Below are 24,739 nucleotides of genomic sequence, written 5' to 3'. Positions count from 1 at the left end.
CACATTCAAAACTCAGTGATAAAAAGACTTACTTTAGATAAATACACATTGTTAAAGTAGTAATAAATTTTGCTTGGATTGTGTGGTCATAAAGCAGAAAACAATGACAATTTATTATTTCAGCTATACAAGCTGAACAAAATGAAAGTAACTAGCATATGAACCATATTCTCTTATTAATGGACTAGAGGCCTGATGCACAAAATTTGTGCAAGGGTAGACCTTGCTTTCCCTGGCTGCCAGTACCAGCTTCCCTCTGGCACCCGGGACCCAGGCTTTCCTCCAGCTGCCAGCAGGCACCAGGGAACCAGGCTTCCCTTACAGCCCCGGCTTAGTCCAGAAGGTTTGTCCAGAAGGACATCCGGAAAGATGTCTGGTCTAATTAGCATATTATGCTTTTATTATTATAGATTAGCTTAGTCCTGGTTATCTGAAGAATGTCTTTGCCAGTTTTACCAGGAGAAAGATCATAATATCCACAATTAGCATCACCGATTCATAAAATGACAAAAAAGATCTTTGAAAGCATCTAGTTAAATGCCCTCCTTTTACAGATTAGAATTCTAAGGCTCAGAGAGGGACAGGGAATGTTTTATATAACTAAAATTTTTTAAAATATATTTTTATTGATTTCAGAGAGGGAGAGGGAGATAGAAACATCAATGATGAGAGAGAATCATTGATGGGCTGCCTCCTGCACACCCCCTACTGGGGATGGAGCCTGCAACCTAGGCATGTGCCCTTGACTGGAATCAAACCCAGGACCCTTCAGCCCGCAGGCCGACACTCTATCCACAGAGCCAAACCAGCTAGGGCTATATAACTAAAATTTATTAATGTAGTTGAGGTTGTTGTTTTTTTATAAGAAGGAAACATTTTGGGTTTTTTTTTGTTTTTTTAGAGGGAGGAAGGGAGAGAGAAAAATGTGAGAGAGAAACATTGATCGGTGGCCTCCCTCACATGCCCTGACCAGAGATCCAATCGAAACCTAGGTATGTGCTCTGACTGAGAATCAAACCAGCCATCTTTTGGTGTACAGGACGATGCTCCAACCAACCGTGCTACATGGGCCAAGGCTATAGTTGAGATTTTTTTTAACTGCCATGTATAATTATTTGCTATTTATATATGTTTATGTGTGTGTGTTGTGTGTGTATATATAACAGGATGGTTTTCAAAAGAAAATCTGGACAATTTCAACCAAGTTATTGTAAAAACCTCAAATATTAAGTTAAGCCAATTAGCTTAGTAAATTCAGTCTCTGGAAAATAAACATATGCATTTGCTTGTTTGCTTTATTTTAACCTAGTTTCCAAACATTTTTCAGTTTGAAAAAGTCTAAAAGAGGAAAGCTTTTTTGCTCTTTTCCTATGGAAGAAACCATTGGTTTTAAGGGCTACATTTTCCAGTTTGATGAACACTAAATGAATCCAGGTATATGAATCAATATGTGCTATGATAGCCTCAATGAATATGATTCCTTAAAAGTCTGACTGTAGCAACAACAAATATATACTGAGCACTAATAATGTTCCAGATGCTAATGCACAGAAAACACGAAGATAATCAACATGAATTCTGCCCTTGAGGAGTGAAGGCAATTCAAGGAGGAAAATCACAAATGCCAAAAGAAGATACAGGCGCAGTCCTGGGGGAGTTCAGAGAAAGAAGCTCAAAAAAAGCTTCCTACAAAATGTGACATTTGAAGAGCTTGATTATTGACCCATTTGGTAGTGAATGAGGAAAGAGTATTCAGGCAAAACAGGGGGGGGGGGGGGGGGGGGGGAGAATAAGTTAGAAAAGCACAGGTGTGCATGTTTGGAATTTAACTGCAGACAAGGGAGGATAGTAGAAAAAAAGTGATTTGGGGCTGGAGTATACCAGTCTTGAATGTCCGCCCAAGCCAATTAGAGAGAGTCATGGAAAGTTTGTTAGCTGGGGAATGTATTCAGAACTATGCTTTAGGAAAATAAATCTAGTAGCTACACATTACACGGCTTGAAGCAGGAAGACTCATTAGGAGACTAATGCAGTGGTCAGGGTAAAAAATGATAAGGAAAATGGAGAAGAGGATATGAATATGAGACATTGCAAATGTCAGGAATTGGAAAGTGATTTGCAATAACCAATTTCTGACCCATAGAAACTGAGATAATAAATGTTTGTTGTTTTAGGGTAATTTGTTATATAGTAATCAATAACTACCACAGTTTGTTTCTTCTGGATTCTTCAGAACAAATGCTACAAAGTGGTGGTTGTAGACTTATCTTGAGATTTTAAGGTTGTTGTTGTTGTTAATGCTCACCAGAGAATATTTTCTTCCCATTGATTTTTAGAGAGAGGGGAAGAGAGGGAGAGAGGGAAGGAGGGAAAGAGAAGCATTGATGTGGAGACACATCGATTGGTTGTCTCCCTCAAGTGCCCTCTCCCAGGGCTGAGGATCCAACCTATAACCCAGGTATGTGACTTTGACTGGGAAGCAAAACCTCGAACCCTCCGTGTGAGGGCCAATGCTCTAATCACTGAGCAACCTTTTGGTGTACAGGATGACGCTCCAACCAACTGAGCCACCTGGCCAGGGTCTGAATCATTATTTTAAAATAGTATTAATAGTATTAACTTTCGAGGGCCATTGTGAGGGCTATGCAAATTAGTTTTTTAACTGCCTGTATTACCATGAAATATATAGGTGCTTAGAAAATGAAAGTCTCTCCCTACCTTGTACGTCCCTACCTTATTTGGCTTTTCTCTGAACTTTCTGAAATCTGTCCCCAATAGAAATTGGGTCAATGCTTTTTTTGCTTAATTCTCAGATATCATTCCATTTTAATGATCCAAACCAGAGGAAATATAAAATCTCAGGCTCACCCCAGTCCTACTGAATTGGAATATGGCTTTTTACAAACTCTCTTGGTGATTCACAAGCACATTAAAATGTGAGAAGCACTGAACTGGTAGCCACCTCAAACTTAATATGGCCAAAACAGAGCCCACACACCCTCTCCAAACCTGCTCTATGCCAGGCTTTGCCATCTAAGTAAATAGCATCACCCATATGTTCATGCCAAAAACTTGGGAGTCATCTTGGACAGCTCCCTCTCCTGTGCCCTCCATGTATAAGCAATCACCAAGCCTACTTCCAAAATAGGTCTGCATCTATCCCTTTCCATCTCTGTACTCATGTCCGGACCAGCATCTTCTGTCACCAGGATTATAGCAGCTAGGGCTGACTTATCCAGTAGGCACAGACGGCACAGTGCCTAGTCCCCACCATTAAGGTTAAATAAAATGTTTTCCTGTGTTATTTATATATATAAAAGGCTAATATGCAAAGTGTCCCCTTGGGAGTTCGACAGGGAGACCGGGAGTTCCATCGCTGGCTATAACATGTGCTGACCACCAGAGGATGGCACAGAATGAAGGCCCTGGCCAGCAGCCAGAAGGCCTTGTTCGGCTCTGATCGCCAGCCAGGCCTAGGGATCCTACCCGTGGCACGAATTCCGTGCACCGGGCCTCTAGTATTAATATATTTGTCTTTATACCAATCATCATAAAATATAATTTTTAATATTGCTTTTATGGAGAAAGAAGCCTATAAAGGCAACGTGCCTAGAGTCTACGAAATGTTATAATGGGGCTGAGCTGGTGTGGCTTGGTGGTTGAACACTGACCTATGAACCAGGAGGTCACAGTTCGATTCTAGGTCAGGGCACATGCCCAGGTTGTGGGCTCGATCCCCAGTGTAGGTGTGCAGGAGGCAGCTGATCAATGATAGTCTCTCATCATTAATGTTTCTATCTCTCTCTCCCTTCCTCTCTGAAACCAACAAAAATATATTATTTTTTTTAAAAACGAAAAGTCATAATGGGGCTCTGGCAGCAACAACCTTTTAACTAAGTGGTCTTTCTCTTCCATTACTGCATCTGTATAATCCACTCTCCATTCAACAGTCTGAGTATTCTTGTTGTGGCCTCTCTTTTTTTGCATTAAAGTATAACGTCTATAAGTAAAATGCACATATTTTAAGTGTACTATGCGATGAATTTTTACATAAATACACACTCATAACCACCAACCACATTAAGATACTAATCCTTCTCAAATTTTTATTTCAACTAATGACATTCCCTTATACAAAATCTACCATGCTCTCCCAACCCACTTGGAATAACATCAAACTACTAAACCTGGTTTACAAAGCCACACGTGATCCAACCTCTACCTAGTTCTCAAACTTCATCTTGTACCCCTCCCTTACCATGCTCTAGCTACCAGCCTTTAAATTCTTCAACGTGCCAAGATGTTCTGGCCTTGGAGCTTTTGACCTAGCTGCGCATCCTCTGCCTTCTCCTAAAGCTCCTCCTGAAGATGTTCACAGGGCTGGCTATTTGTAATTCAGATCTCAGTTTAAATGTCACTACCTCAGAGGCTTGCCTTCCCTGATAAGGCAATCTAGAGCTGCACCCAGATACCTTTTCTCAAAATCACCTTGATTACTAAGTGCTTATTTTTCCCTTACTGGACTGTAACCTCCTTTGGGGAGGTTTTGCTATCTCTTGTACTTAACAAAGCCAGTTAACAGTACCTGACACATGGTAGCTACCCAATGAAATGTTTCACTGAATGAAATGCTAATATGACAAATAATATACGATAAAGTGTAGCATTAGCTGGAGAAGCATGGATCGCACGCTTCTGTGAAAAATGGAGCCTGAGTTTGACTGAACCAAGCCAGTCAGTAAAAGGAAGGATTAAATGAGGTAAAAACCATGGCAAGTAAGTGTTCCCTATCTTTTACTTTCTTATTCCTTCTAAACATGCCCAATTAGAACCATCCTTACCCAGGATTGTGGGCTTGTCTTGCTTCAACAAACAGAAATTTAAAAAGAAACTCCGAATGCTCGCCCCCAGAAAATCAATTGTAGCACACCCATTCTGAGTTCCAGCCCGCTTCCATTCCCTCCCAGGGCAGCCAACGCGGCCCCGCCCCTTCCGCTGACCCCACCGACAGGAAGTCCGGGCACCAGGAGACCCCGCCCCGGGCTGAGGCCCTGCCCCTGGTCGGCACGTAAGGCTACGTAAAGCGTTAGGGGTTTCGCGACAGCCCAGGCCCCACCCCTTAGGCCACACGTCGCGTAGGTCTTCCCGTAGGACACTGCGCCACCTCCTCACGCAGCTCTACGAACCCAGAACAGCAACGCCCCGCCTCCTGTCTCACTCTTCACCTCCCCGCCCCCTCCCAGTTTCGCGACTCCTAGCCCGGCGCTCCCGCTATAATCACGTGATTGCCTCATCCGGGTCCTTTGCGTTCTCTCTCCCTCTCCCAACATGGCGGCCTCAGGTGAGTGAGCGGCCGAGTGCGTCCAAGGACCGGGTTCCCAAGCCACTCTCCGAGCCTGATCTCCTGATTCCCTGGAGTCGGGGAATAGGCGGCACTGCTTCCCTTGGGATTTGGAGGCTGCGGCAGGCTGGCGACTTGGCCCTGTTAGGTTACCGCCTCGGGATATTTAGGGGGGAGGGGGAGGGGAAGGACACCCTCCCCCTCACCCCCTTTTCACCCCATCTGCGCGAGGTTGGAGCGGGGAGTAATGATGGACTCTGGCTTGAGTTGGAACGGAGAGGAGGCACAGAAAGATCGGCGGGAGGCGGGAGGCCTTCTCATAGACGCGAAGCGCTGTGCCAGCGGGAAGGCGTGGAGGAAAGGAGGAGGCGGTTGGCGCGCGGACGGGTGCACGCTAGACCAGGGCTCCCGGGCGCGAGGCCGTTGCGGACGGGAGTGGGGGCAGGGGATCGGGGCGGGGGGGCCAGTTAGAACCCGAGCTCTAGTAGCTGGAGGGGCGGGAGGTGGCAGTGGTGCGCGTGCGCGGGAGGAGAGCTGAAGGTAGTGGAGACGGGCGCGCCTTAAAAGCACGCGCGAGAGCGCAGATGGCAAGACTTTAGGCGCTTGTGTTTTATGTCCTTCCACTTCCCCTTTTGGAGTGTGGCCCGGCCTGTGTATTGCAAGGGTCTGCGTTAGGCTTGGAGGTTGAAGTTACAGAGTTAGGTGGGATTGGGAAACCCACTGGTGCACCCACGTGTTGGAAGAGAGGAAGCAGGGTGGAGTCAGATTTCTAGTAAGTCAACACATTTTTACTGAACGCAAACTAGACTAGCACACGGTTCATGGTGTTGGAGATACAGTGATGAGCAAGATTAGATCCCTTGACAGCTTCCATTTTGGTTGAATTTTTATACCTTCAATGGTGGGATTCAGCTCCTTTTTTAATTTTTTTCTGAGATAATTGAACAACTAGGAGTGGTTTTAAAATAATACTAGTTGCTCGAGTTGGTTTCTGTTTAGACTTCTTGGAGGGAGGGAATATCACTGCCATGCAAGTCTATTTACATTTCTAATGAAATAGCAGTGAGCTGTGCAGCATTTTGTAGCATTAATTTTGGTTTTGGGGACATACGGTGGGCATTCCTAATCTGAGGATTCAACCCACGGGGATGGAAAATATGGGGGGGGGGGAAATGTTGTGTTGCTGGTGTGTACTATGTAGTTAGCCTGTACTGGGCATGTATAGACTTTGTATTACTCCCTAAACAGTACAGTGTAACAACTCTTTACATACCATAACTTTGTATTAGGTATTAGAAGTAATTTAGAGGTGACTTAAAGTATACGGGAGGATTTTGTAGTGTATATGCAAATACTATGCTATTCTGAATAAAGTACTTGAGCATATGAGGAATTTTAGTATCCACAGAGGCCCAGGAACCAACCCCCTACAGTACCAAGGATCGACTAGTTCCTTTTCCCTGGCCCGACCTTGAATACTACAAAATATTTATTGAGCCCCTGCTGTCTCTGGACACTCATTTACCACCAAGAATTTATCATCTCTGTTATTATATAGGAGACTAAGGATTGTGTATGTCTTTGGAGAATGTTGAGGGAATTGAGATGCATTTGAACATCATACCTTTTCATCGATGTAGCACTAGACAATTAACCAAGCACTTTTATGTCTCTTGTCTCGTTTGATGCTCTGAGATAAATGTAGCTAGATGGTGGTATCTCCCAGCTGAAGAAGATGAAATTATTTGTTCAAGGTCATACTGTATGCAGGTGGCAGAGCAAAGTCGAAATCTTTGAGACTCCTGACTCTTCTCCATTATCAACTTGGAAATAACAAGGTTGGCTTCCATGTCATAAGTTCTGGGTGCTGCCCAAAAGCTTCATCTGAAACAAAGTGCTTATTCAGCCTGCATTTGCCATCATAACAGCTTAGTGTCATATTTAGTGAAAAGGCTATACTCCCTTTCTCCGTAACTTTTGTGGAATTTTTAAAAGTGGAAGACATGTTAGCTATTTGTGTCATTGATTTCAGAGTTGAGTGAAAACCAGAAGGGTCAACGGGATTTGCTTAGTGATATCTCCTGTTCCATATTTACTCTTCCTTGGAAGCTCTCATCTCCTTTAATTCCTTAAATCTCTTTAGATTGTGAACTATGCTAGTATCTGACAGTCTGCCCTTGAAGAATTTGGAGTTTATCAAAATTCTTTACCTACTTTGAATCTTTTCCAATTAATCACACTAATTTTGTTGAGTGACCGGTATTCCCAGATATTGGTCACTCAACCAATATGGCTGTAGTGATCCTATATAATAAAAGGGTGACATGCAAATTGACCTTAACGGCGGAACAACCAGAACTACTGCTAGACCAGTCACTATGAGGCGCACTGACCACCTCTTGGTCCTTTTCCGCGGCCAGCAGGCTCCGATCGCCTGATGGCGAACAGGGAACCAGGGATGGGTGCCAGGCCAAGCCCCCCGCCCCGCCAGTGCCCGGCCAGTCGCCCCACACACAGAGGGCGACCCATGGTGGGGGTAGGGCCAGCAAGTGGGCAGAAACAGCCCACCTCTTGGTCCCTTCCCCCGGCTGTCAGGCAGCTATCACCAGATGGCAAAAGGGAGCCGTGGGTGGGTGGCGGCAGGGGGCAGGGCTGGCTTTGGGCAGCCAGGGAAGATGGCCCTGATCGCAGGCCAGGCCTAGGCACCATACCCGCACACAAATTTCGTGTGCTGGGCCTCTAGTAAAACTATAAAATTCTCAGAGTGTAATTTCAGTATATTTCTTTCTTTTTTTTATATATATATATATTTTATTGATTTTTTACAGAGAGGAAGGGAGAGAGATAGAGAGTTAGAAACATCAATGAGAGAGAAACATCGATTAGCCGTCTCCTGCACATCTCCTACTGGGGATGTGCCTGCAACCCAGGTACATGCCCTTGACCGGAATCGAACCTGGGTCCTTTCAGTCCGCAGGCCGATGCTCTATCCACCGAGCCAAACCGGTTTCGGCTCAGTATATTTCTTGATGTTAAATGTTTGATACAGGTTAATTTTTGAGACTAAAATGCTTTAAAACTGTAAATAGTATTTATATATATATGCCCACAAAAGGCCTTTTTCATTTGTCATTATATGTGGGATCTTGTTTGATTGTTTTTTATAGAAAGAGGATGGTGTCCAATGATGGTTTTTGTACATCACTTGGTACAACTGAACCTTATAGTTAGTTAAAAATAGTTACATTGGTTGCTATAGATGCTGTTCACATATTACCTATTTTCAAATCCCATCCTCTATCTACCATGCATGTTACTCTGGGAATAATATACTCAGAATCAGAAGGCCAAAACTAAAACTTAATGAAAGTTCAAGTACAAATACAGAGAGTAGTGTCAAAGTAAAAATGTTTCTAAGTAATGTCATTTAAATATACACTTTAAACAGCTTTGATATGTAATTCACATACCATATATGTATGGCTTAGAATGCAATACCCTACTATTTGGTATTAGTCTCAAAACAGCCTAGAATTTATTCTCTTTTCATGATGGTGTGAGAAAGAATGAACTTCAGGTGAGTGTGTTTGTTTGTTTTTTGACCAAGTGCTTATTTGTAATTAAGTATGTGTATGTACATTTTTAAGTGCATATACCAAAGTCGGTTTCTCAGATTTGTGATAAATATTGCTTTGGTCCTAATGGTAGGAAAATGCCCAAAGCAAGAAGTTATTCTTAAATTTTTATAGCTCCTCTCTTACATATAATCTCCAAGTACTTTGTGTAGTGGTTAGCATGATGTGTTTATTTTTTATTTTTATAATTATCAAATTGAGTGGAAAGGTGAGGAAAGGGCAGTAGGCATTTTCCTCAGACTGTCAAGATGAAATTGGGCAGAGAAGAAGGGTTCATATTTACCTGAACCCAGGGGTTGAAGTGATGGAGCTTATTAGTTCTGACTTAGTCTTTATTCTCTACTCTGCTGAACTATAATGCAGTAAAGGTAAGGCCTCTCAACATCATGATATCGCATTGTATGAAACCTCTTCAGTCTGGGCTCTAATTACTGTAGTTCTAGATACTCCTGTATTTGGGTGCATTGATTGCATTTATACAATGCTGTTTCTTTAAGGAAACATTTGTTAATCACTATTCTTTCATTCTGGAGGATATGGCGAGATTCACTTCCTTTAAAAGAAACAGCTTATCCATTAGCAGTCATTTATCCTCACCCCTCCTCCAACATTAATCTGTTTCTTTGTATTTACCTGTTCTGAATATCTTATACAATATGTGGACTTTGTTATTAGCTTCCTTCACTTAGCATGTTTTCAGGATTCATTTGTATTGTAGGATGTATGGGAACTCAGTTCTTATTGCCAAATTGTATGGACATCTATATTTTATTTATCAGTTAATGGACATTTGGGTTGTTTCCAGGTTTTTTTGCCTAGTATGAATAATACTGCTGTGATCTTATACAGGTTTTTATGACGCTGACTTTCTTAGCCTGTGGTTACTAAAACATTCAAAAGAGTTGATAACCCTATAAAATAAGTGGGACTTAGTCTGACAGGATCTAAAATTAAGAAACTTAATTTTTGACAAAGCCTTGTTACTCGAACTCCCCTTCCTAAATAAGAGATTAAGAAAGGTGCAGGAGTGGACGGCATTGTACAACCAAAACGCTTTATTGCTTATAGTACTTTAAGATGTCCTCTGTTTTGAAATACAGAACTATCAGCCAGTCTCTATGGATTTTATCACTCCAATAGCTGCCAATTGTGTTTTTATTACCAATACAAAGAAAGCATATTTTCTACATTCTGCAACCTGATAATCCTGAATACTTGGTTTATTGCCGTCACTTTTCTGCTGCTGTACTTTATGTTGGGCTAACATTTCCTTTTATTTGTCCTTTTATTTATTGTGAAAATAACACTTAGAACAGTGGTCCTCAACCAGGGGCAATTTTGTCTCCCCCCAGGAGGCATATAGCAGTGTCTGGAGGCATTTTTTATTGTGGGGTGGGGACTTTTTTATTGGCATCTAATGAATAGAAACTAGAGATGCTAGTAACATTCTGCAATGCACAGGACAGTCCCCTCAACAGAATTACCTAGCCTACAATGTCAGTGGTGTAGAAATTGAGAAACTGACAGAGTTAAGTTGATTTGTTGTCTTTATTTTTTTATATATCATAACAAATTCTGTTTATTGAGAATGCTAGAGATGTATTATTTCTTGTTTAAGGACATGTAGTCTTAATTTTGAAAAATACTTTCTTTTTAAAATGTCTTAAAAATACATTTTTATTGATTTTGGAGAGGAGAGGGAGAGATAGTAACATCAATGATGAGAGAGAATTATGGGTGGGCTGCCTCCTGCACACCCCACACTGGGAATGGAGCCTGCAACTCGGGCATGTGCTCTGACCAGGAATCGAACCGTGACCTCCTGGTTCATAGGTTGGTGCTCAACCACTGAGCCATGCCAGCTGGGTTTAAGATCTATTATTTAACCTATATGAGTCTATAAAAGAGCTTCACAAGTAGTCGGCCCTCTACCTTCAGGTGTCTCGTGGGCAGATGTCACCAATTGCTAACGGAAAAAAACATTAGGGGGAAAAGGTATGCTATGTAGTTAGGTCTGCAATGGTTGCATGTGTACAGACAATATACACTTTTTTCTTGTCATTATTCCCTAAATACAGTTTAACTATATAGCATTTATATTGGTTTTGGTATTATAAGTAATCTATAAATGACTTAAAGTATATGGGAGGATGAGTTAAAATACATCATTTCATATAAAAGTCATGAGCATCTGAGGATTTGGGTATTCATGGGGGAAGGAGCTTGGGACTGTGGATACCTAGAGATCACTGTACCCAGTGCTTGTCAGTAAGTTACGATTGTAATTGAGGCAGCAGGCAGAGGATTTAATAAAATTTCTGGACACGTGTTTCCTCCCCCCTTAACCCATGTGGGTTTGGTCTTAAATTGGGGCTTGTTTTGTGAGGTTGTTGGTTTAACTTTTTAACCAATTGGATTAAAGAAAAATGAGAGTTACGTAGATCAGTTGGATCATTGTGGCAAGGGATTGATAAACCTTGAGTGTTAAAAACAATGTTTTACCTTATAAAGAGGAGAACTTTGTTGAAACCCTAAACATGTTGTGGGCCTAGATATTGGAGGAGCAAAGGGCATAGAGGATTTAGAGAACATAGTTTCTCAGTTTTGGGAATAAAATAGAGTGAAGCAAACATTGGCACGCACTTTAGATTTGTTGATTTTGCTATTTAAAGGCTGGTTTCTTTAAATCTGCTGCTTATATTGTGATTGAGTCAGTTCTGCTAGATTTAAAGAAACTTAAGTTAGAAACCTTATGAAATAATTTTTGCCTGAATTAAATGAAATCTGTCATCATCCAACATGGATTTCTCAACCAGAAATTTTTAGAGTGGGCAGTGACAAAATCAGGGGAAATGGAGATGTATGATTTGAAAAGGCATTCTACAACGGTGCTTTAATATTTTTTAGTAATTTGTTTTGCTTATTATTTTTGGAATTTCAAATAACATTGAAGGAGACTTGTTTGTCAAGAGTCAAGGGGTAAAAGTTGAGAAATCCTGATCGAGAAAGTTGATTTAAGCCAAAATCAGACCAAAGGGCAAGTTAGTTTCAGATTCTGCAGTTTTATTAGATATGTATGTAGAACAAAGGGGAAAGGGATACCTTAATCAAATTCTTATTAATCTTATGTTGAACTTGGACGAACCACTAGTTCTATTTTTATTGTTCCAATAACCAGACAGGTTAATAATTGGTCATACCTGATGACATAGATTAAGTCCTGTGAGGGTAAGGTGCTCTAGCTAGTATCTTACTAGTCCCAGACAGTGTATTTGAACTAGAGGGCATAGAGAAAACTAAAATAAGCCTATATACTATAAGTTTTCTACCTCACAGGTATGCTTTATGTCTTATTCAAATTAGCTTTTTAAACTTTTCCCTAGGCTTTTGCATATGAGCCAGGAGCAGTATCACTGCTATAGTACCCAACCTCTGCATAACTGCTTTCTTTGGAAGCATAAAACAGATCCAGTATAACCTGGTTGATCATAAATTATACTTTTGGAGAAGGAATAGTATTAATTCACTTGAGAGAAGCATGGAAACTTCACATTCAAGGCCATCTTTCCCTGTATTATTGCAGCCAGGTTCATCTGGTTTGCACATTGAGACCATAATACTTCGAGTTCTTGCTGTGTCCAAAAGATTCATAACATTCATCGCAAACAGGACTTTATAGGAATAAGTTGGACTTTAAAAGAAAGGCAGATACCAAGTGAGAGAGCACCCTTTTTAGTTAAGCAAATGGTGCATCAAGTTACAGATTTTTCTTGGATTGAAAATTGGAGATTTGGAACATGGAGGATGAACTCATGGCTATAAAAGCCATGAAACTGATGTTTGTTACAACAAAGCTGCTTACTTTTACCATGTAGTGACTGCTCTCGGGAGCCAGTTCTAGAACTTAACTTAGTCCTTTCAGCTCTCTGCATTAGCTATTGATGGATGCCATCTCAGAAGTGCTGAGGACTAGATAGTCAGAGAGCCAAGGTCAGTCCACTAAATGGAGTCTTGGAGATTCTTGAAGATTTCATGACTGGAAAACATTTAAATGTGTTGATTCTTAGGGATTTCTTAGTTATTCCCTTTAGTATAATATCTCGTTTTCATATGTAGTGTTAAGGTAGGGGAGGAGATAAAAAATTTTTTCTAGAGGGCGGAGAGATCCAGCTATGTATATGAACCTTACCATTTTAACACTTTCAAATGACAGTGAGTACAACATGTTACCATGATTATTATAACCTGCCATGGAACTAACAACAAACTGCTTAGAGGCTGGGGCCTCTTTGGGAAGAGCCCAAAACTTGGTATGCAAAACCCTGGGTTTAATTCTGGCTCTGCCATCCAGTAGTTCTGTAACTTCAGCATAGTCATTTTGTCTCCGAGTTTTTGTTTCTTTTTCTGTAAATTTTTATAGCAGTGATTCCTACCTCACATGGTTATTTTACAAGTATCAGACAATCTTCAAAAGTGTCATACAGCCCAGTCGGTGTAGCTCAGTGGTTTAGTGTCAACCCGGGAACCAAGAGGTCTCCAGTTCAATTCCCAGTCGGGGCACATGCTCGGCTTGTGGGCTCTATCCCCAGTAGGGACCATGCAGGAGGCAGTTAATTGATGATGTTCCTCTCTCATCAATGTTTCTATCTCTCTCCCTTCTCTCTCTAAAAATCAATAAAAACATCTTTTTTTTAAAAAAGTAAACAGTAATAAGTGTCATACAGACACTTAGTGTCATACAGAATGTTATAGGGATAGGAATTTTGTTTTTATTTCTTTGTATCCCAGGAACAACAAATGTTGTAACCTGTTTAAAATGCAAGTAGTTGCTAAATTAAAAATCTCAAATTATATGAGTGAATAGAGTAGGGAATAAAAAGGTTGCCCTCATCCCAGCCTTTCTCCACATAAGGCACACTTGAAAATCCTTCTAGACCCTTTTTCATGCATAAAAATAATGTGTATTTAAACAAAGGGACTTAAATAATAAGTATTCTGCAACCTTTTTTTTTTTTTTTACTCTTTCGGCTTTCTGTGCCAGTATATTGTGTTTTCTTATTTACAAATGCATAGTATTCATATAAATGCCATCATCCAATCCTTTGATAAACCTTTATGTTGCGTTGTGTGTTGTGTTGTGTTTTGTTTGAGAGGGAGAGAGAAAGAAACATGGATCAACTGCCTCCTGCACACCCCCTACCAGGGCATCAAGCCTGAAACCTGGGCATGTGCCCTGACTAGGAATTAAACCAGCAACTCTTTGGTGCATAGGACAATGCCCAACCAACTAATAAGCCACACCGGCCAGTTGCTTTCTTTATAAATATATTTAACAGTAGTACATTGTATAACCCTGTAAATACCCAGGTATTGATGAATAATCTTTCTGCCCTTTTTAAAACAGCAAAAAAGAAGAATAAGAAGGGGAAGACTATCTCCCTAACAGACTTTCTGGCTGAGGATGGAGGGACTGGTGGGGGAAGCACTTATGTCCCCAAACCAGTCAGCTGGGCCGATGAAACAGACGACTTGGAAGGCGATGGTAATTTTCCTTTTTCATTATCTCCTAGACAAAACCTATTCCATAATAGTGGTTCACACTTGTAATTTGAAAGAACTCATTTTGTAGAACCTGAAATACTATGTTTATGTATTTTATGGAATTTTAGGTTTAGGCTGTGAGAGTTTGTAATAGGGACTAAAGTTGTGACTCAAGAAAGCTAGTTCTGGCTCTTGAATGAACAAATTTTTCTTAAGGTACTATCCTTTTTAAGTCATTCATTTGAAAAGTAAGAACTAGATTGTTTCCTTTTAGGTTTAAACTTCTATGATGTCCTCATAAAATAATATTGCAATGTAATCTATAAGCTGCTTATACTCAGAGTCAAGGAAATTCATTCTAGGAGCTGTTATTATGAAGTCACAGTGTCCCTGGGTAAATAAAAGTGGTCTGATAAAAAGGTATAGGAATAGTAACTATGGTGGAGAAATATAGCAGAGTCATGGGATGTCATTGAGATAAGTTTTATACTTTCAAGGACTAGGCAGGAGCTACATATAATTGGATATGGGATAAATCTGATTACCCATGTTTTTTGTTTTTCTAAAAGCTTTCATTGTAGACTAAAGAATAATTTTTCTATTGTAACCTATTTTCATAATTTCATAGATTGTACTTTCCATAAGTGTTGATACCTGAAGTGCAAATTCATGGGCAATGCTATAGGGACAGAATTAATCTTTTTTTTTTTTAAATAAAGGGAGGATAAACCATGAAGAAAATACTTTCTTTAACTGAAAGGCTAGAATGAGAGCTGTTCGTAGTGGTTAAATACATTTGGCGTGAGAGAGACCCAGGTCGGAATCCTAGCTCTACCAGGATTACCAGCTACTGCTCTACCATCTGTGTGACCTTAGTTTCCTGAAATCTGAGTTTCTTTCTTTAGAATGGGGAACAATCTCACAGGATTGTTAAAAAGATAAGATGGGATGCAATGAATATGACATCTCTAGCACATAGTAATATTCCATAAATAGTTGATATTCTCTCTTTCTCTTTGCTACATAAAGAATAAGAGTCACCATGATTCTGTTAACTAAAGCCTGGGCCTTGAAATACTTAGAAACAAATAGACTTGAGTCTTTTTGTGTTGTTTTTCTGAATGTAATATTACCGTTTCTTTCTTGGGGTAGCTTATTTAATGCTTGGCATTTAGCATAGGTCCTCTTATTCTACAATGGCAGTGAGGGAAGTTTCCTCTAACTTATGTCCACTTTTCTATCCTAGTTTCAACCACTTGGCACAGTAATGATGATGATGTGTATAGGGCACCTCCAATTGACCGTTCCATCCTGCCCACTGCTCCACGGGCTGCTCGGGAACCCAATATTGACAGGAGCCGTCTTCCCAAATCGCCACCCTACACTGCTTTTCTAGGGAACCTGCCCTATGATGTAACCGAAGACTCCATTAAGGAATTCTTTAGAGGATTAAATGTAAGTCTAAAGGTTTAGGCAGCCCTAACTGGTTTGGCTCTGTGGAGAGAGCGTCTGCCTGCGGACTAAAGGGTCCCAGGTTTGATTCCAGTCAAGAGCATGTACCTTGGTTGCAGGCACATCCCCAGTAGGGGTGTGCAGGAGGCAGCTGATGATTCTCTTTCATCAATGTTCCTAACTCTATCCCTCTCCCTTCCTCTCTGTAAAAAATCAATAAAATATATTTAATAAATAAATAAAGGTTTAGGCAATTAACTAGATACGAAAAGTAGCATTATTGATAGTGACTTCTCTGATTTTCTATGTTGAGAAAGATTCTAAGATTGTGTCTAGACTTGGAAGAAGTGGGTGTATAATTAAATGTTTAGGCTCTTTGGCTGAGAATGTTCTCATCCAACACCATTGGACAATCTTAGAAAAATTAACGGTACCTTATTGATACAGGGAGAGTCTCTCAAACCTATACCCCTTCTCATTAAGAAACTTAAACGTGAGATACCCTGTTAAATGTTAAAAGGTAGAAAGTTTCTCTGAACTCAGCCATTCTGTTAATGACATTCAGGCTTACATCAAGATTACTAATTTTCTGTAAGAACACATTTAACTTAGCGGATATATTAGTATAATTTATATTAACAAAGTTTGCTTGCTTTAAAAGCTTAAGATAAGTATTTTTTATTAAATTTATTGGGGTAACATTGGTTAATAAGATTATATAAGCTTCAAGCGTCCATTTCTATGATATATGATCTGTATGTTGCATTGTGTGCCCAACACTCAAATCAAATCATCTTCCATCACCATATATTTGGTCCCTTTTACCCTTTACTATCCCACTCCCCTTCCCTCTAGTAACCATCATACAGTTGCCTGTTTCTGTTTCAGTTTTATATCCCACATATAAGTGAAATCAAATGGTTCTTAGCTTTTTCTGACTGACTTGTTTCGCTTAGCATGATATTCTCAAGGTCCATCAATGTTACCGCAAATGGTGGTTTTTCATCTCTTCTTAATGGTACGTTTCACAATGCTGGTCTATAAAGTTCTAGAGCAGTGGTTCTCAACCTTCCTAATGCCGCGACCCTTTAATACAGTTCCTCATGTTGTGGTGACCCCCAACCATAAAATTATTTTCGTTGCTACTTCATAACTAATTTTGCTACTGTTATGAATCGTAATGTAAATAACTGATATGCGGGATGTATTTTCATTGTTACAAATTGAACATAATTAAAACATAGTGATTAATCACAAAAACAATATGTAATTATATATGTGTTTTCCGATGGTCTTCGGCGACCCCTGTGAAAGGGTCGTTCGACCCCCAAAGGGGTCACGACCTGAAGGTTGAGAACCGCTGTTCTAGAGTATAGAGGTCCTGAGAAGTTCTTTTTTCAAACTTTGATTAAAAAATACTAAGGACTTAAAAAAAATGAAACAATGAGCAGCAGGTTTTAGTTCTATTAGGTTTTTCTCCAGTCTTTGCCAATGAGAAAATACTTAAAAGCAGCTGCTCCCTCCTATTTTGTAGTTGGGGTTTTTTATGTGATTATATTTTTTAATACATTTTTATTGATTTCAGAAAGGAAGGGGGAGAGAGATAGAAACATCAGTGATAAGAGAGAATTATCAATCGGCTGCCTGCTGCACGCCCCTTACTCGGGATCAAGCCCGCAACCCGAGCATGTGCCCTGACCCGGAATTGAACCATTACTTCCTGGTTCATAAGTCAACACTCAAACACTGAGCCTCACTGGCCAGGCATTGATGTGATTATTTTTGACTGCCACCTACAAATTTTCTTCTCTGTTTAATTATGTAGACCAGGGGTCCTCAAACTTTTTAAACAGGGGGCCAGTTCACTGTCCCTCAGACCGTTGGAGGGCCGGACTATAGTTTAAAAAAAAACTATGAACAAATTCCTATGCACACTGCACATACCTTATTTTGAAGTAAAAAACAAAACAAAATGGGAACAAATACAATATTTGTATTTGCATGTGGCCCGCGGGCCGTAGTTTGAGGACCCCTGATGTAGACCAACTAAAAGGTTGACCTGTTCTTGATTTTTCTCTAGTGGCCTTTCTCTAGAATGTTGGATAAAATCTTGGTCTATTCGGGCTTTTCACCTTTATGCTCAGGAACTGGTATTTAGCTACTTCCCTTTTCATGTTTTGTTGCTTTTTCTACTGTATCATGAGTTTAATTAAACTAGAATTTTTAAAAGACTATAATAAAATTTATATATCAGACACCAGAATAGATATCAAATCACTGGTACAGAAGATAAACTTGAATATAGTAAATCAAAAGGGAAAGGAAAACAGATGTGGATGACGGAAAGGAGATGGTGGGAAAATAAAAGAATTTGAAATCGATCTTAAAATTGGACATAAAGAGGGCTTAACCTGTTGTAAATAATTAATAAATAAAAAATAGTGCCAGGGATTGTTTTATGAAACTTTAAGGAAAAAATCCTGCATTTACAATCAGAAACCACATGTTAACCTCAAATTAAAACCACGTCAGTGTGAATTTTTTCCTGTGCTTCAAAGAGTAAAAATTGAGTGGTTTGCCATCTCAGAATTCAGCAGAGGGGTTAGGGATGAGGGAGTTTACAATCCAGTGTTTGATTCTATCAAATTTTTGTTAATGTATGAAGACAATAGTTCTCAGATAAGTAAGGTTTCTGCAAAATATACTGCCCAGAAAATTTTTTGGCAATAATTGAGTTAAAGACTAAAATAAGCTAATTGTGGAATGGGCGATACAAGGAATACACTGAACTCGTGTTGTTTTTGTTTAGTGTTTTTTTTTTAAGGGTTAAATTTATATTCAAGTTGAAGAGGTTTGATAGGGTATACAATGAAGTCTGTCTTCTATCTCTTTGCAATGGTTTCTTGCTTGAAGACAACCAGGTTCTTCTGTATTCAAAAAATTTTATTGCATATAATAATGTATGGTGGTCAAAAGAGGCGAATAAACCAGAACATTGATTTGTGAAACATTTTTTGTTGTTTTGTTTGTTTTGTTTGTTTACTTCAGATCAGTGCAGTGCGTTTACCACGTGAACCCAGCAATCCAGAGAGGTTGAAAGGTTTTGGTTATGCTGAGTTCGAGGACCTGGATTCCTTGTTCACTGCCCTGAGCCTCAATGAAGAGGTAAAGAAAATAAGGGTGGAGAGTTTGAGGGGTGGGAGCTGACAAATCTAGTGTTTATCAAACTGGTATTTTTTTATGTTGGGTCAGTAACTGTTTCAAAGGTTCCCAGAATATCTATAAAGAAAAGCCTGGGTTACTTAACAATGTAACACTTAAAAGTCACACCACATTTCAGCAAGATCAACAGGCTCCAATAATTCAGGGAGGTACTTAGGTGGAAAACTGTGGAAGAAATTCACCACACCAAGTCTTTAATAGAATCTCACATTCGCTCATAGCTTTGCCTTAGATCTGGTGGCTTTGCTTTTTCAAAGTAATCTGACCAAATCAAACCAAATAGGAAAATCATATTAATCAGTTTAGTATTAAAAGGCATTTTCTCATTTCAGGGAAGTAATGGTGTTTCATTATAATTTTAAGAGGGTTCGGAAACATTTCTTATTCAAACGTCCTTTGTAATAAATACATGCTCTTAGGAATCTTTTACAGAAGAATGACAGTAAACATTCAGTCCTGCTTTTTATCATTGCCCATAGATGTTTTTCTATCCAGACAAATTGGCAGTTAAGTAGGGAGAGGAGATTCAGCTGTTAATACATGAGAGGGAAATAGAGATTAAATCTAATTGTAATACAGTTAGCACATGATTGGTGCTATGTAGTGATTCTTAGGCAGGATACTGAAGCATTTATTTACCTTTTAGTGATGGAAGTTTGTAATCTTGAAACTTCTCTTTTTACTTCTAGTGACTAGAAATGAAACTAATTATATCTGGGAAGAAAAAAAGACTTTTTTTTTTTTCTTTCTCTTAATTCCAGAAATCCCTCATTATTTGTTGAGAAGGCAGTTTCCAGTGCCATTTGTGCCATAATTCTATGGTCCAGATCTGCCATTTGACATGATTAAAACCAACACCTCTTAAAATATTTTCCTACCTCATAATTGAGTACCACTTTGATAATCTGAAGTAAATGCTAGTTAGAAATAAAAATTCACTTATATAGTTAAATATATGAAAAGCTGAAGTTATTCCAAAGTAATTCTTCTCAGATCATTTTTTAGATCTTATTAATATTACTAATTTTTAACTTCTCAGTCTGGATTTTAAGAGAATAGCATGGGAGGACAGGTGCTGGGTAGAGGGGGTCAATGGGGGAAAGGGAGGACATCTGTAATAACATCTAAAGAATAATAAAGATAATTTTTTTAAAAAAAGAATAGCATGTAGTAATTATCTGAAGTTTGCTGGATTAACTGTTAAAATGTTGTCATGGTCCTAACTAAGGAGCTGCTGTGTATTTAGAGATTTTATTATAGTGGTATTTAATATAATTCTGGGTATTTTTAACTAAAATTTACTGTTATCCTTCTTCAACTGTAGATTCTACTGCGAAATGAGGAAAAATCAGCAGTAGAATTAATTGGGTTCAAAGTATATAAATAATGATGTGGGCAAGGGAAATCAGAGGGTATCCTGGAGGAACTGATTTACCCAAAGGTAATATTAAGTGGAAGAATTTAAGATTATACAGAGACCATGCTTTAAGCAACTTTGTGATACATAGTAGTAAGGGCTCTGTAAATGTTTGAATGAATTACTCTGGACCCAAATGTGTCTTTTGTTTAGATGTCTGGGGATTATTTTTAACTTACTATACTTGGTATTAAATTGCCTTTGATAGTTGAAAAGTTAAATTAACTCTATTCTGTGAAATTTATCTTGATAAAAATAAGTTAATTGACCTGACATCATTTAAGCCCAACTTAACTAAGTTTTCAAGTCTTTATAAAGGATTCTTTAGCCAACAAATTGGAATGTTGGGTAGATTACAATGTTTTTCCTTTATCTTCCTTCCCCCAGTGCTTCTGCTATGCCCAGATGTTCAAGGTCACTCATAGGATTTGTGCATAATGGGGCAAAAGGTTGGTTAATATGGTCCTATGCTCTCAGTCTCTAGGTAACAGGAGAATTCGAGTGGACGTTGCTGATCAAGCCCAGGATAAAGGTAAGGAAGCTGACAAGTTCTCCTGTTTTGTTATTGTCCTTTCCCAGAAAATTTTAATAGAAGTAGATAGTGGTAGCCCTACTTTAATCTAGATTAGTACTTAACTAAGGATGATTTTGCCCTTAGGGAACATTTGTTGATGTTTGGAGACATTTTGGGTTGTCACAACTGGGGAGTACTACTGACATATAATAGATTCCAGGGACTAATCCAATAATGCGTAGGACAGCCCCCCACAAGAAAGAATTGTCCAGCTCAGAATGTTAGTAGTGTTGAGATTGAGAAGCCCTGATTGACATAGGTGTTAAATGTATAATAAATAGATTAGTTACCCAACAGCACATTGGACACAAGAGGGGCCTAATTTATGTATATATCAGGGCTCCTCCTAATACAGAAGTTGAGAGATAAGCGTTAAGCCAGTAGGAATAAATGTGAGGAAATATATCACTCAGTTGAATTGGAGAGTGCACTTGTGATAACTTCGTGACTGTGCTGTGGTATGAGCAAGAAATAAAGTAAATTGAAGGGAGTTTTCTACCCATGCAATTAATATTGAGCAAATGTTTTTGTGGACTCGTTTGTTATTTTATTTTATATATCTATAGACAGGGACGATCGTTCTTTTGGCCGAGATAGAAATCGGGATTCTGACAAAACAGATACAGACTGGAGGGCCCGTCCTACCACAGACAGCTTTGATGACTACCCACCTAGAAGAGGTGATGATAGTTTTGGAGACAGTAAGTTCATTTTTATCAAGTTCATTTTTTCTGTGTTACTTTCTCTCTTTTTTTAGAGACAGTTAATAAAGAAACCCAACCGATTCTACAAAGTAAAGTACTTGAATTAACATGACTCCAGCAAGATTGATGGGTTTAGAGTGGTATTTAGTAATTCCTCACTTGATATAATTGATAGGTTCTGCAACTTTTAAGTGAAACAGCATATAATGAAACCAGTTTTACCATAGGCTAATTGATAGAAACAAGAGTTAAGTTCTACATTATTGGAGAATTTGCTGTACAAAAATTCCTTGCATTACTAGAAGCAGTCAAAATGTAAGTTTATAAAAATATCTTTTAAAATAACAAAATTCATTCACTTCAAAAATACTAAATGTTTGCCATATGCCAGATATTGTTCTAAGTTCAGGCTAAAGCAGTGAACAAAACAGACAAAAATCCCATCTTCATTGGACATTGTTTATACTAGGGAAGAGAAACAATCTATACTAATAAAAGAGTAATATGCTAATTAGACCCAGAGACCTTCTGGACAAAGCCATGGTGGCGGGACCGAGGCAGAGGCAGTTAGGGGCGATCAGGCCAGGGGGAAGGGCAGTTGTGGGCAAGCAGGCCAGCAGGCAGAGTGGTTAGGGGCAGGCAGGTGAGCGGTTAGGAGCCAGCAGTCCCGGATTGCGAGAGGGATGTTCCAGATTGGAAAGGGTACAGGCCACGCTGAGGGACACACACACACACACCCGCCTTGCACGAATTTCATGCACCGGGCCACTAGTCTAATAAAAACCTAAGTGACTTTACAGCAGAACGACCAGTTGCTATGATGTGCACTGACCACCGGGGGCAGACGCTTCCACAGGGGGAGTGCCGCTCAGCCAGAAGCTGGGCTTACAGCTGGTGAGCGCAGCGGCGGTGGCGGGAGCCTCCCGCCTCCGCAGCAGTGCTAAGGAGCAGCAAGCTAAGCGGTAAGGAGCGAGGGACCCGGGCTGCAAGAGGGCGCAGGCTGGTCTGAGGGGACACCCCCTCCCCCTCGTGCACAAATTTTGTGCACTGGGCCTCTACTCTGCAAATAAAAGATAATTTAAAGAAGGGGAATAAAGAATGTCATAGGGTAGGATGGATTACAACTTTACACATATCACCTAAGTCCAACAGAAGCTTTGTAAAATGTTTATCGATAAAATTATGCAACTTTATTAAACTCAACAATGTTTGTATTTTTTAAATGGAATTTACTCTTCAGTAAAGAAGTTACTAAGTAGTAGTTTGCTTCTATAATGGACTGTTTTATATCATAATATCCATGTAACAAAATGGGGATAAATTTCAAAACCTTTGGGGGGCGGGGAATGTAGAAATTTGAAAACAATATATTGTGTTAATACATAAGTTAAAACATTTTTTGCATGGTGATGTAACCACCCTCATGATTGTGGATAGAGGGTAGGGGGAGTTCTTAAGCTACATCTATATTAAATCTCAAAACCTGTATATTTCCTGGCTGTCTTAGTAACAGTGTACTGGTGTGCTTCTTTTCTTCACTGTTGATCCCTGTTTTCTTAGTGAATACAAGCTTATAATTGTTTTAATATTATCTAAGTAAAATTGAGTATAGAGTTCACTACCTCTCCAGAAATTAAAAATGTATTTCAAAATAAACACACAGCAGATTTTTTGTATGTTTGTTTTTTGAATTCTATTTCACATACTCTCCTGTATATAATTACTTGACTAACATCAGCATGTCCTTCAATTTATAAATTTAAACAATCACAGAATGTTTGTTCACATAGACAAAATGATGGCCTTTGCAAAATGCAATAATTATTTAAAAGAATGCAGTAATAAAATTATTCCTTTTTGGTCTATACGCATCAATGATTAAACTCAAAGTGTTCATGTTTAGAAAATGAGATTTTTCATATAAAAATGTGGGTTCCCAGCTTTTCTCAGAAAATTGGAAGATCTAGCAAGTTGGCTGAAGTTAAATAGCCACTACCCCCCTTTTATAAATGAGTTATATTACTCACAGTTGCCACCTGAGCTACATGTTTTTATAAAAATTTCTGGCATTAACGTATGTGTGTGTAAAATAAAGTTTATAACATAATTTTTTCAAATAATGTGTCATGAACACATTTAGTAATTACATTTCTCAGATTTTTGTGGTTGCTCTGTATGGATGCCCCCTAATTTACTTAATCTATAAGAAAACATTACAATGAACCTCCTTTTGTACATGTGTCCAGTTATTAGCTCAGGAGAAATTCCTAGAAATTGAATTGTTGGCCCAGAGGGTATACATAGTTTAATACATAGTTCTGAAACAACTTTGAGAGTGGTTGTACTATTTTAAAATTATCAACAGTGTAGGAATTGACTTTCTCCTCTAAACTTTGCCAACACAAGATGTATCATTTATTTTCATGCTAAACTTAAGTGATGTCTGATTGGATCTTTGGCATCAAGGTTTTAAGATTCCAACTATATTTTCTTATAATGTTTTATACTTACACTAGAGGTCCAGTGCACGAAATTCGTGCAAGGGTGGGGTCCCTAGGCCTGGCCAGCGATTAGGGCCTATCAGGGCTGTCTCGCCCAGTCCCGATAGGGGCCGGGCCAGACAGGGCCTGCTGGATGGGGGAAGGGACAGGGCCTATGCCGGCAATCGGACATCCCTCTCGCAGTCCAGGACCCCTCGGGGGATGTAGCAGTGCACCAAGCAGCAGGTAGCCAGGGAGGAGACCAAATCGGGGCTGGGCACCGCACTGCTCACACTCATCCCGACCCACTGTGCCTGCTGCCATGGAGTCAGAAGAGGCTCCCACTGTGGGAGCGCACTGACCAACGGGGGAC

General features: G+C 39.5%; 1 protein-coding gene across 4 annotated transcripts in view; it reads left to right on the top strand.

Annotated features, from left to right (window-relative positions):
* The first annotated feature begins 5,125 nt into the window (after positions 1-5,125).
* The window catches only part of EIF4B (eukaryotic translation initiation factor 4B), a 31,889-nt gene continuing 12,275 nt past the window's right edge, over positions 5,126-24,739 (top strand). For all 4 annotated transcript variants that reach the window (XM_005869204.2, XM_014542091.1, XM_014542090.1 and 1 more), the window contains exons 1-6: positions 5,126-5,341; positions 14,381-14,518; positions 15,764-15,972; positions 19,018-19,134; positions 21,086-21,140; positions 21,749-21,883. In XM_005869204.2, coding sequence (XP_005869266.1) covers positions 5,329-5,341; positions 14,381-14,518; positions 15,764-15,972; positions 19,018-19,134; positions 21,086-21,140; positions 21,749-21,883 — 667 coding nt within the window. In that variant the 5' untranslated portion in view covers positions 5,126-5,328. The remainder of the gene's footprint in view (positions 5,342-14,380; positions 14,519-15,763; positions 15,973-19,017; positions 19,135-21,085; positions 21,141-21,748; positions 21,884-24,739) is intronic.

The sequence above is a fragment of the Myotis brandtii genome, unplaced genomic scaffold (assembly GCF_000412655.1).
Source record: "Myotis brandtii unplaced genomic scaffold, ASM41265v1 scaffold29, whole genome shotgun sequence".
NCBI lineage: Eukaryota > Metazoa > Chordata > Mammalia > Chiroptera > Vespertilionidae > Myotis > Myotis brandtii.
Note: the sequence above shows the minus strand (reverse complement) of the source record. Positions and strands in the feature narration are given on the sequence as shown.